The 12,824-nt window shown below is 45.4% G+C and overlaps 1 protein-coding gene across 4 annotated transcripts in view; it reads right to left on the minus strand.

Annotated features, from left to right (window-relative positions):
* Positions 1-223: 223 nt before the first annotated feature.
* LOC125448209 (integrin alpha-7-like) overlaps positions 224-12,824 on the minus strand; it is a 184,049-nt gene continuing 171,448 nt past the window's right edge. For 3 of the 4 annotated variants that reach the window (XM_059643436.1, XM_059643435.1, XM_059643438.1), the window contains one exon: positions 224-9,784. In XM_059643436.1, the coding sequence (XP_059499419.1) occupies positions 9,626-9,784 (159 nt within the window). In that variant the 3' untranslated portion in view covers positions 224-9,625. The remainder of the gene's footprint in view (positions 9,785-12,824) is intronic. The other variant, XM_059643437.1, reaches the window with a different exon arrangement.

Genomic DNA, 12,824 nt, shown 5'->3' on the forward strand with positions numbered 1-12,824 from the left:
TGGCACAGTCTGAGGATAAGCAGCTGATGATTTGGGACTGAGATGACAAGACATTGTTTACCTTGGGGCAGGGTGATGGATATCTGGGAGTGTCTAACCCCCAGGACTTGTGGATGATCCACTGGGAACACTGAGAAGCCCCAGACACAAACGCTGAATGACACAAAAGATGATGAGATCCCAAATGTTTCCATTTCTTTAATTATTTCCAAGAATTGGACATTAAATAAGTAAACGGTTTGACAAACATTCAATGAAGAAAAGACTTGTTAACAAAACATACAAAGCAACCACACTCAAATATAGATTTATATACAACCACTTTTTTTTGTCTTAAAAAGGAACACTGATTATCTCAGCTGAACTGTACTATCACACAACCATTGTACGTGGGGATGTGGCTGCATGGTCATGCGATGTCAAAATGTTCACGTGAATGGTCGTGACTAGTGACTGACCAGTGCAACTCCAGAATCATTGATCTCCCTGCTGCCTTGGTTAATATTGATAGCTCAGGTTGCTACTGAGGGAGGTGAGATAAGGGGAGGCATTCTGGCTGCCAGTTTGATCAGTAATCATTAACATTTGAAGGATCATGGATGCCTTAATAAAAATGTACTGGAATTCCTTTCATCCCCTTCCCCCCCAACTGTAACTCTTCATCTATTTTGTCTTGTGAATTAATTGCCAAGTGTGCTAGATGTTAAACTCCTCTCACAGAGTGATCATCAATCTGAAGAGCTCACCATAACATACCATGGGCCACGTTGACAAGGCCAGACCATTAAACTATTCAGTTATCTGGTGGGATCAAGTCTTAGACTGAGGAGTGGCAATGATGGATCGCTGTACCTGCTGGATCTGCTCTTCTGCCCCTCTAAACTCAAGTGACATGTTGTGCAAGGGCTGGAGGAAGAAATCAGATTAAATGGCAGAAACTGGTCAATCACTAGGCACAATAAAGTGTGACAAAAAGTGTACAAAAAATGTAAAGGATCGACAGCGAGCAAAGTAAGGCACAAAACCCCAGGGCAAAACGGTTAACAGATATTTGCTGTTCACCGATTGTGACAGACTGTCAGGATGTGAAACAACAGAGACGCAGGACAGAAGTTCTAATTTTATGACAGTTTTTTTTTAACACTTTACATTGCCAATGTGCCCTGCAAAGACTTCTGTATATTGACACAGGTTGGTCACAGCAGACACAAGTACTGTCCCACTGGGTTCAGCATCAAATCCATTCCATAAAAGGTTATCACAGGCATCTTTGATAGCTTTATAAATGGGTAGGACAATTTACAGCTAGGGTTGTTCATTCCAGGGCAGTCTACACCTCTCAATAAGGCACAGGGGAACAATTTGAAATCATTCTCATTGCAAACCCATTTGTGTATGAAACACTGTCTCTCCCCGTAGGCCATAGCTTACACAGTTTGATACCCTTCGGAGGATATCTTTCTCCTTACTCAGAGATCAAAATTGATCTCACCATCCTCAACTCTAAATCAGTCTTACCTGAGATGTCCACGCTACAGAATTCCACCATCTCTCAATTAACTCTCCTTCTTACAGCTGCAGCTCTACAAAACCCTGGTGAGGCCACACTTGGAATATTGCATCCAGTTCTGGTCGCCCTATTATAGGAAAGATGTGGAGGCTTTGGAGAGGGTGCAAAGGAGGTTTACCAGGATGCTGCCAGGACTGGAGGGCTTGTCTTACGAGGAGAGGTTGACTGAGCTCGGACTTTTCTCTCTGGAGAGAAGGAGGAAGAGAGGTGACCTGATCGAGGTATACAAGGTAATGAGAGGCATGGATAGAGTCGATAGCCAGAGACCTTTCCCCAGGGCAGGATTGACTGCCATGAGGGTCATAGTTTTAAGGTGTTAGGAGGAAGGTATAGAGGAGACGTCAGAGGGAGGTTCTTCACCCAGAGAGTTGTGAGCGCATGGAATAGTTTACCAGTGGTAGTCATGGAAGCAGAGTCATTAGTGACATTTAAGCAACTGCTGGACATGCACATGGACAGCAGTGAATTGAGGGGAATGTAGGTTAGGTTATTTTACTTTTGGATTAGAATTATTCCACGGCACAACATCGTGGGCCGAAGGGCCTGTACTGTGCTGTACTTTTCTAGGTGCTAGGTTCTTACAACCTGCAGACTTTAACAATTCCAGCTGAGCACTATTTCAGGATTTACCCCACCCTCCCCTGTCCAGCCTCACTGGTATCCTGCACAAATCCACCCTTCACCAGCCGCTTGGTCTAAACTGGCATCCTGTTCCCTATAGGCGTCTCCAGCTGCCCAGGATTGAGGGGGTAGCTGCGATAATGGATCCATAACCACGCTAATACACTTTTTCAGGACATCACAGGTGCAAATCCTGCAGACCCTCACGATTCCCACAAAGCAGATCTGCCATGGGCTTGTGGACTCTGAGACTCACCCATTTCCTGGGATTGTGGAGATTAGGTGGGTTATAGAGGGGGGTGGGGGTCTGGATGGGATGCTCTGAGGGTCGGTATGGACTTGTCGGGTCGAAGGGCCTGTTTCCACACTGTAGCTGATTCTATATAACTTCCATCCTCAGTGTGGTGTGATGAGTGAGTGCAGAGCTCCCTGGATGAATCATTTGAGTGTAAGAATCTTCAACATGTTGGACAGAAGATCACTTCGGAAGGGATCAAAGGACAGGGGGAGAAAGCAGGAGCAGGGACTGAGTTGGATGATCAGTTATGATCTGATTGAATGGGGGAGCAGACTGAAAGTGTTGAATAGCCAATTCCTCCTGCCATGTTTTTCTGTCCTGCTGATATGACCCTACACTCAAAAAGGGAGTGTGGATTTGAACAAATCCGCCAATCAAATGTTGCTCACGATTAGGACAAGGACAGCCACACCATGAGCAACTAGCCAATGAGATAACTCTGTCTGACAAAATTGCTCCCAAATGAAAAAGCTGTTGCTAACAACACAAATACTCACGATTTGTTGAGTAACATATCAGGAGATTACAGCAGAGGGAGGAACAGTGGTGAGGAAGCAAACTGAGAGAAACTGGAGCAGGATATTTGACCTCAGTGATAAAAAGAAACAAAATCTTTGTCAAGATTTCTGGAATTCTGAGGCAGGCAGAACAAAACAGCGTTGATGTGAAACTCAGCGTGCTCCAACTTTGAGAAAATAGAAGTCAATGCATCGCTAACTCTTGCAATCAGCAAATAAAAGCGGTCAGCTTTTACAGTCAAAGGGGTTATTTGAGACTCAGACAGTCACCAGCTCCATTATAAAGGGGCCATCCACTCCACCCACCCACACCCCCACCACCCGTCACAGCCTGAAAGCAGCCAATCTACTCCAATGAAGCCACTTGGCGGATACTGCCTTCTATTGATTAGCAGATGCTTCCTTCTTTACTCCCAACGAATGGTTCTTCTGGCATACAAGCCATGCATGAAAACCTCCCAAAGAGTTTTGATAGGATGTGTTTGTGGGGGGTGGGTAGCTGTTCCTCTGAGCTGATTTCAGGCACTGCAAATTATTAGCTGAAAAGTGTGCATTATCTGTGAAAGAACCAAAACTTAGAGTAGAGGGCAAAGGAGATATGGGGTGGTAAATGCTGGCGGATGCTCTTGAGGGTTCGAATGAAAAGCAGTAGGAGTCTTGAAGGTGAGATTGGAAACGAGGAATTTTGACTGTTTGTTTGAATCTGTGCTGAGAGGGCAGTTTAGTTCACTTTCACTTAGCACTGTCAGGGCCTGAACCTGACCCAGCGCTGCATTCTCCTTCAATCAATTCAGAGCCATTCGTGTTAATGAAATAATGGCCCACATCCTCTGCTAAAGGAGTATACTTTTGTAAATGTGCAAACTCTCCCCAGGACTTGGAAGACCTGTTATACAGCATCCAGAAATACACCCCCGCACCCGCCCACTTCCCCTAACCCCTCTGTTCTGGAGCGACTCTGGAGTGTAACCTCAGGGGCTAAGATAAAGAGATTGGGAGGGCTGATGGGGGGGAGTTGGGGATTACCAACAGCCAGGCTTCAGCTGGAGAGCTTAGCAGGTGCCTCCTGGCGTGCAGGACGAAAGGAACAACCAGAGAGAGTACTCCAACAGGCTCCCCCTTTTGAAAACCTTCCATTCAAAACGAGTGCTTTCAGCCTGGGGGCTGGGTTTTATCGAAAGTATTAATAGCTACTATTTTGACAGCTGCCAGAAGTCAATGAGGCAAAGAAAGGTTGGTTCAGAGGCGACCAGATCGTCTGGCATCCTATTTTCTGTTTGGGCAATGCCGACCCGGCAGGACTGTCCGCTGCAAAGCCTGACAGCTGGCAACATTAGGTTGGCACAGGCGTGGATTGCCTGGACAGAGCCAAATACTCACATATGAGGATGCCATTCAGCCCCTTGAGTTGCTGTGCCGTTCGAGAAGATCATGGCTGAACTGACCGTGGTCTCATTGCCACTTACCTGCCAAGACCTCGTCAGCCCCGAACCTACCTCTGCCTTCTAAATATCCAATCCCCCCCACCCCGCAACCTCCAATACTCCCCTGGGGCAAGAAATTCCACAGAATGGTAACCCTCTGAGAAAAATAAAGCTTCACTGCTCTGTCCTAAATGGGAGACACCTTATTTCAAACTATGTCCCCTTGTTCTAGACTCTCATACAAGGGGAAACATCCGTTCAGCATTCACAAGTCCTTCCCCCGAACCCCCACCATGTTTATACAGTACTGTACAAATGCACAAAGACCTTCATTTTGCAGATTTACATGTCAGTGAGAAGTAGTGTTCCTGCTCAGTTTGATGCAGTCATATCAATGGGTCCTCGTCTGTAAATTGAGAACCACTGCAGACTGAAGCGACTTCAATCTCTGATCGATAATGCACATCTTGTAACTGATGCACCAATCTAATTTAACACTGTACAGTACCATACACTAAAGAAGTCACTCTGGGTTACTAACAGTAATTGTCGCTGCTCAAGGCAGGACCTTACCTTTAAATTTCAGTAGACGTGAATTCAGTGTCTATACTCATAACACAGGCCCCAATCAACAGAACCAGCCAAATGTAACTCCAACTAGATTTTTTGCTTTCAACAAACATGACGTCATATGACACTCTGAGGACAGGGGCATCAGATGTGGCACCTTTGTACAATGCCCAGGGGTAGGAAGGCCCTCAGAATTTCTCTACCCACCTGCCCAACACCAAGCAGTGCAGCCAATTGCAGAGACTGTCAGCTGCCGAAGCAAGTTTGTGGCCCGCCCAATAGCATCCAGGCTTGGCAAGGCCTAGTCTCCAGATAGAAATGAGGTTCTTCTGGTCTTGCGGCACAAGAATAGAGCATCTGACTCCCTAAGCCGAAAGGTGCTTGACCTCCTGTGGTGTAGTGTTGGTGACCCTACCTCTGGGCCGGGAGGTCTGCATTCAAGTCCCACCTACTCGAGAGCTGTACAAGCATATCTCCGAATAGGTTCATAGGCAAATATCTGGAAACGATGCCAATAATAACAGGGGGGCAGGTGTGAGGTAACGCCAAAGTGGAAGTTTGAAGTATACCATTTCAAAACAGAAATGCTTTGCAAAAAAGGTGCCAAATTAAGCATGACAACTGGTAACCCAGTCCTGTCCATCAGCCTGTTTGGCGAATACATCTCCAATGTGCCGAGACATTCGAGTGCACACACTAATTCGAGAATGATAAAAAGGACAAAAGGCTGAGTCTCTGTAACAGGAGCCGGAATTGTATGTTTCTGATTACCACACCAGAACCTTTTCAAGCTCGGTAAGGCTGGATCGATTCTGTTTAATGAGGCAGTGAGTTTGTTCATACTACTCAATGTTCATACTACCCACAGTGGGAGGGGAAGGCTTACTTTAAGATTTACTGGACAAGGAACAGATTTCAATCACTGCCTGTTTCAAAGGAATTTCGAAGCTTGGTCAGAGACAGTGCAATTTGTTAACACTTCATTGACCCAAGGCCTCAGTTTGTGGTTCAATTTGTGACTTGCCAGAGTTGGACGAGTGGAAGCTTGGTGTCATTTGCACATTTACTGCAAAGGCTGTTAATCCTTTCATTACGCTGAAGGCAAGATATGAAGTGAGAGACAGCAACTCCAAAACACAGAGAGAAAATGGTGGACATCAAAGCTGGTCTTACAGGGACAGAGGGGTCTTGGGGAAAGGATGCTGACCGAGGGTCTCAACTAAAACCTCAAAGTAGGTCTTCCTTTGTCACTCTTGCTATATTTGCTCGCATTCCTGTTTTTCAATATACTTCAAACACTGTGGTCTTCTGCTAATGAAGATATAATGGAATCCTGACACCTCAATTCACAATCATCAGAAAACCTTGACTAAATCATCTATTTTGTGTGGGAGCCTTCAGTCTTTTCAGTTTTAGTTTCTGACAAAACGACTTTCCTCTTAAAAAGAAACAATGGATTAGGATTCACTGAAGGCACCACTGATCTCCACACTCTTGTGTTGTATCAGTGCTCTGTGCCTATGGGCCAAACACTGGCCTTGGCTCCACATCTTCCTCTCAGTAAGTCATCTGACAATTTATAACAGGCCCAACTGTCACCTAGGAGATGCCAAGGTCCTTGAGCTACTGAAAGTGGGCAGTTGCCATCCTGTTTGCTGATCTGTTTGAGGTGCTTACAGCTGTCACTCATGTCCTGAGAGCGGCCATTTTGAGTTGATGTTGCAGAGCAAATGTTACCCAAAGGACTTCAACATAGAAGAAAGAGGCCAGGTTACATGGGGACACACTGACGCAGGAGTCAGCAATGGTGGAAACACTGAAACAATCGTGTGTGGAAGGAGGGTACCAGCCTGTATGGGCAGGCTGAGGGTTTACAATGGGTGAGCAGCTGGGGCACAGACTGTAGCATCATGTTTATGAAGTGAGTCAGGAATTGGCAACAGCAATTTTACATTACAAGACATTGACAAAAAATTAAATAAAGACTACTATTGTTAGTTTTTCCAAACATTTAGATTGATTTACTAAGGCTGGTTAATGGTCTTTTAAGAATAGATCTTTGCTCGATGTGTCAAATCATTCATATAAATTTGATGACAAGCTGAGTAAGATTCAACATTGTCAAAAGGAGACATGAAGTTCGATCTTTTTGTCTCATCAGGACAGAAATGTAAAAGAATCCAACAAAACGTAAAAATTTTCTAAAGTTGATTTCTCGCATTTCAGTCCTGATGAGTGTGAGACAAAAAGATTCAACTCCATGTCTCCTTTTAAAAATGTTTAAGTTCTATTTTGCCAAGCAATTATTAATAAGGTTCCTTTATTTTCCCTTACACTCCTCAAAAGCATTAGGTTAAGACCATACAGCATCACTAACTTACGCAGTCCATTACTCTACATTGTTCCACTAGTTTTACAATCGTTGGGGCTATAGCACCAGTATATCCTGTAGCTGTCAAATATGAAACTTTGGCCCAAACCTCCTCCCAAGCATCCGCTCCTGGTCTGGGTGGCTGAAGGTAGGTTAGAAAGGTGGGAGAGAGGAGAAATTACAGATCATGCAGAGAGGAGAGGGTAGGGACTGAGGGAAAGGCAGAGATCATTACATCTTTACTTTCCTATTCAACTCTACTGGATTGAGGGACGTGTTTGCATCAAAGTGGCCTCAGTTAACTGGGAGCAGGGTGAACAGCGGGCAGGAGCTGAAGATATTTCCTACCTCCTTTTGTACATCTTCACCCAAAAGCCCATCCAGCTCCCTAAAGTGTGCTGCAAGGTTGTCCAGGTGATTTACACTTGTTGGCAGGAAGATTAATGTGACACAAGCACCAGATTCAAATAACAAGGCTGCCAAGGCAGAATCTTGAAAAAAAAAAGTCCCACACACTTTGGTTGAGTTGATAGGGGGGTCATTTTGAAAGCCCTTACCCCTGTGAGAATGCTTCCCTTTCATGTCAAAGCCCTATCTCCGACCTGTGCTCTACCAAGCAAATTCCGCACTTAACATTCTCTCCTCAGAAAATGACGGAAGACGTGCTTTCACTGTGCTGGGATTGGGGATGTAGTGATCTGTCCAACCAATTGTCCATTGGAAGAGGATAAAAGAAGCCTACTCCATCCATCCACTGGCCTATCCCATGTTTGGGAAGGCAATGTGCAAAAATGTAATGGTGCCTACTCATTCAAACCTGTGAATGATTGGTGGGAGCACATGCTGAGAGAGTTGGCGCTCGCTGTTGGAAACCTGTTACGGTTCCTATAGTGGTGGATGCAGTTAGTTGAATCAGCTCACCCCATAATTAACTGGATCAGAAGTATATGTGAATTGGGAGTACTGATGTGGTGCAATGGTAGTGCCTTTACCTCTAAGGCCTAGGTTCAAGCCCCACCAGCTCCAGAATTTGCCTCTTTTTTACCCCTCTATCTAGAAACAATACTACACAACATCTGGATTTTTTTTAACCAATACTCATGTTTCTAATTAAACAAGAAATTTACAAGCACAGCTCCTCGGGGCAGTGTGACAACAGCAAAAAGTGATAGAGGAGCAGGGGACTATATTCAAATGGAGTTGGAAGGGAAAGTCAAGGGTGTTGGTGGATACTGAATAACACCTCTGTAACAGGCTGGTGAGAAAAGAGCTATGCTGATTGAATGAGATGAATGAGGTGCGGAGGGAGTGAAATGCAAACACTGGCATTGACTGATTGGAATTGGGCCGAATTGTTCATTTCTGTGTGAGTCTGTGTCCTGGCTGTTTGTGGAGTCTTGCGGTGCTCGCACTGTTGTTTTAGCGACACCCGCAATTTTCCTATACCCGAGCAAATTTCCGGGTGCTGAGCTGTCGAGTGTCATGCCAAACGCAGGTTCTCATGTTTCCATATGTTCGCTATTTCTTAAAAAGGGCCACTCGATTTTCAGCGTGTTGCCTTTGCCTCTGCTTGCCCTATTGTGTGAGTTGGCGCTTCAGCTCCAGCTGGCTGCCCGAGCACGTTGGCATCAACGTGTCTCAGACAGTCAGCATCAGAACAGTCAGACACACGCTGGGGTGAGTTGGTTTCGTGAGTCAACATCTGGGCTTGCTCTACGTGTTATCAATAGTGAAACATCAACTCAGGACATCTGTCAGGGAAGCCCCTGTCAGTTAAATATATGCTGACCAAGAATTAGAAAACTCTATAGTCAGTTTCATAATGGATCAGGTCAAAATTGGCAAACTCCTGCTTTCCCTCACAAGTATTAGACTGAGCTTTGAAACCAAAACGGTGTCTGATCCCCTCGACAGAAACGGAAGACGGGGCAGGATAACGGAGGTGTGCTTTAGTCGAAGGGGTTGGGTGGAGGGTTCATTATTTGTGTAACCAACTCATACAAATGACACCAAGTCTGTTAGTGGTTCAGTCACAAGCACCAGCAAAGGGCACACAAGGATCACAACAGAAAGTTGTCCGGTAGCAATTTTGGGGCTCAGACACAAATTTTGTAGCTCCCACTGTCTCAAAATGTCACCTTGCTCATTTTTCAGTGCAGCTGGTTGTTGCTATAATCAGAAACATACATGGTTTATGTTGGTGGTGGGGTTTTTTTTAGGCGCGTTGTCAAAGTATACAAAAATAAATAAGGTTCATGAGTAGCCATCACTGTCAATCCAGTGAGTCATCCATTCCTTCTGATATTGTGTCTTTTTTTCATCCATGTGGAGCTGTCGCTCTTCCTTGCCTATCCGCACAGCATGGTATTGCGGGACAGTGTCATTGTATCGGGAACGCTTAAAAAATCCACACTGCCAATGACAAAAAGAGAGAGAGAGAGACCATTTACTTTTGTCTCCTAAAATGTGGTACATTACAAATCACAGTCTTGTCACTAGGCCATGGGCAGCTCTTGGTTTCATACAATGCAACACAATGCTTTCGATGCAGCACTCTCAAGGTGTAGTTAGGGGAAGGTAGTGGCCTATTATAACAAGGGAATTCAAGTTCAAACCCCACCTAAACAGATCATGCAATATGAATTCAATAAAAAAATCTGGAAATTACAAATTGTTGTTAAAAGAAAGCCCATCTGGTTCACTAATGGCCCTTGAGGGAAGGGAACCTGCTGGTCTGACTTCCATGTGACTCCAGATCCGTCAATGTGGTTGATCCTTAACTGCCCCCTGGTCATAAATACTGCCCACACCCAGAACTGAATTTGGAGAGAAAGCTCCGCGCCGTCCAATACTGCAGTGAAGCGGCCATTCCCCAGCAGTCGTCCTGAATATGGAGTATCAGCCCGTTGTTCGACAATGGGCACCTCAAAGCAACGCTGAACCAAGCCCATCCAGCTTCCTTTTCTCCCATCCTGCCTGAAGGCCACTTTTGTCACACTAACCAAGTCACAGCAGCATCAAGGAAGAGAGGAGTTCGCCTCACCAAATCATTCATTTGATTCTGGCATTGTCCGTTTCCTTCTCTTCAAAACATTCATTTGGCAGTTGTGAAACATTCTTGAGAAGTCACGAGCTGGTTAGGCCGGTCACAGACAAAGCCACCGGCTCTTTGTTACAGCAGTCTGCGTACTGGCAAATGAGCTGGTATTCGTTAAGGTTCCAGGAGAGCACTGCCTGGAGACCCCAGTTCACAGAACCAGTACAGCACAGTACAGGCCCTTCAGCCCACGATGTTGTGCCGACCTATTATCCTACTGTAAGATCAAACTACCCCGCATACCCTACATTTTACTATCCTCCATGTGCCTATCCAAGAGTCACTTAAATGTCCCTAATGTATCTGACTCCACTACCACTGCCGGCAGCACATTCCACATGCCCACCACTCTCTGTGTGAAGAACCTATCTCTGACATCTCCCCTGTATCTTCCTCTAACCACCTTAAAATTATGCCCCCTCGTAATAATCATTTCCACGCTGGGAAAAAGTCTCTGGCTACCCACTCTATCTATGCCTCTCATCATCTTGTACACCTCTGTCGTCACCTCTCATCCTTCTTTGCTCCAATGAGAAAAGCCCTAGCTCCCTCAACCCTTCCTCATAAGACCTGCCCTCCAGTTCAGGCAGCATCCTGGTAAATTTCCTCTGCACCCTCTCTAAAGCTTCTGCATCTTTCCTGTAATGAGGTGACCAGAACTGACCACAATATTCCAAGTGTAGTCTAACCAGGGTTTTGTAGAGCTACAGCATAACCTCACAGCTCTTATACTCAATTCCCCTGCCAATGAAAGCCAACACACCATTTGCCTTCCCAATAACCCTATCAACTTGGGTGGCAATTTTGAGGAATCTATGGACATGGGCCCCAAGATCCCACTGTTCCTCCAGACCGCCGAGAATCCTGCCATTAACCCTGCATTTTGCATTCAAATTCAACCTTCTAAAATGAATCACTTCACACTTTTCTGGGTTGAATTCCGTCTGCCACTTCTTTGCCCAGCTCTGCACCTTGTCCATGTCCTGTTGCAACCTACAACAGCCCTCCACGCTGTCCACAACTCCACCAACCTTCGTGTCATCAGCAAACTTACTAACCCACCCTTCCACCTACTCATCCAAGTCATTTATAAAGATCACAAAGAGCAGAGGTCCCAGAACAGATCCCTGTGGAACACGATTGGTCACCGAACTCCAGGCTGAATACTTTCGAGCTACTACCAACCTCTGTCTTCTATTGGACAGCCAGTTTTGTATCCAGACAGCCAGGTTTCCCTGAATCCCATGCCCCCTTACTTTCTGAATGAGCCTACCATGGGGCACTTTATCAAATGCCTTGCTAAAATCCAAATTCACCATATTCGCTTCTCTACCTTCATCAATGTGTTTTGTCACATCCTCAAAGAATTCAATAAGGCTTATGGCCCTCACACAGCCATGCTGACTATTTCTAATCAAAATATGCTTTTCCAAACAATCATAAATGCTATCTCTCAGAATCCTCTCCAATAATTTTCTCACCACAGAAGTAAGACTAAATGGTCTGTAATTTCCAGGATTATCCCTGTTCCCTTTCTTGACTATTTGTCACCCTCCAATATCTGGTACTACTCCAATGGACAGTGAGGGTGCAAAGATCATTGCCAAACGGGCAGCAATCCCTTCCCTCGCATCCCGTAGAAACCTTTGGTATATCCCACCTGGCCCAGGGGACTTACCTATCCTCATGTTTTTCAAAATTTCTAGCACATCCTTCTTCCTAACATAAACCTGTTCGAGTATATCTGCCTGTTTCATGCTGTCCTCCCATCTACCTTCCCCGGTGAATATTAAAGCAAAGTATTCATTAAGAACCCCCTCTACCTCCTCTGACTCCACAAAGAAGTTCCCTCCACTATCCATGATCGGCCTTACCCTCACTCTGACCATCCTCTTGTTCCTCACACAAGTATAGAAATCTTTGGGGTTTTCCTTGATCCTACACGCCAAGGTTTTCTCATACCCCCTTCTAGCTCTCCTAAGTCCATTCCTCAGTTTCTTCCAGGCTACCTTGTAACCCTCTAGAGCCCTGTCCGATCCCTGCTTCCTCAACCTTAAGTAAGCTTCCTTCTTCCTCTTGACTAGGTGTTCCACATGTCTTGTCATCCAAAGTTCCTTCACCTTACCATCCCTTCCTTGCCTCAGTGGGACAAACCTGCCCAGTATTTGTAGCAAATGCTCCCTAATAATCTCCACATTTCTGTCGTGCATTTCCCTGAGAACATTTGTTCCCAATTGGTGCTCTGTAGTTCTTGCCTTATAGCATTGTAATTCCTGCTCCCCCAATTAAATACTTTCCTGTACCGTCTGCTGCTATCCCTCTCCATGAATATAGTAAAGGCCGGGGAGTTGTGAT

The sequence above is a fragment of the Stegostoma tigrinum genome, chromosome X, assembly GCF_030684315.1.
Source record: "Stegostoma tigrinum isolate sSteTig4 chromosome X, sSteTig4.hap1, whole genome shotgun sequence".
Lineage (NCBI taxonomy): Eukaryota > Metazoa > Chordata > Chondrichthyes > Orectolobiformes > Stegostomatidae > Stegostoma > Stegostoma tigrinum.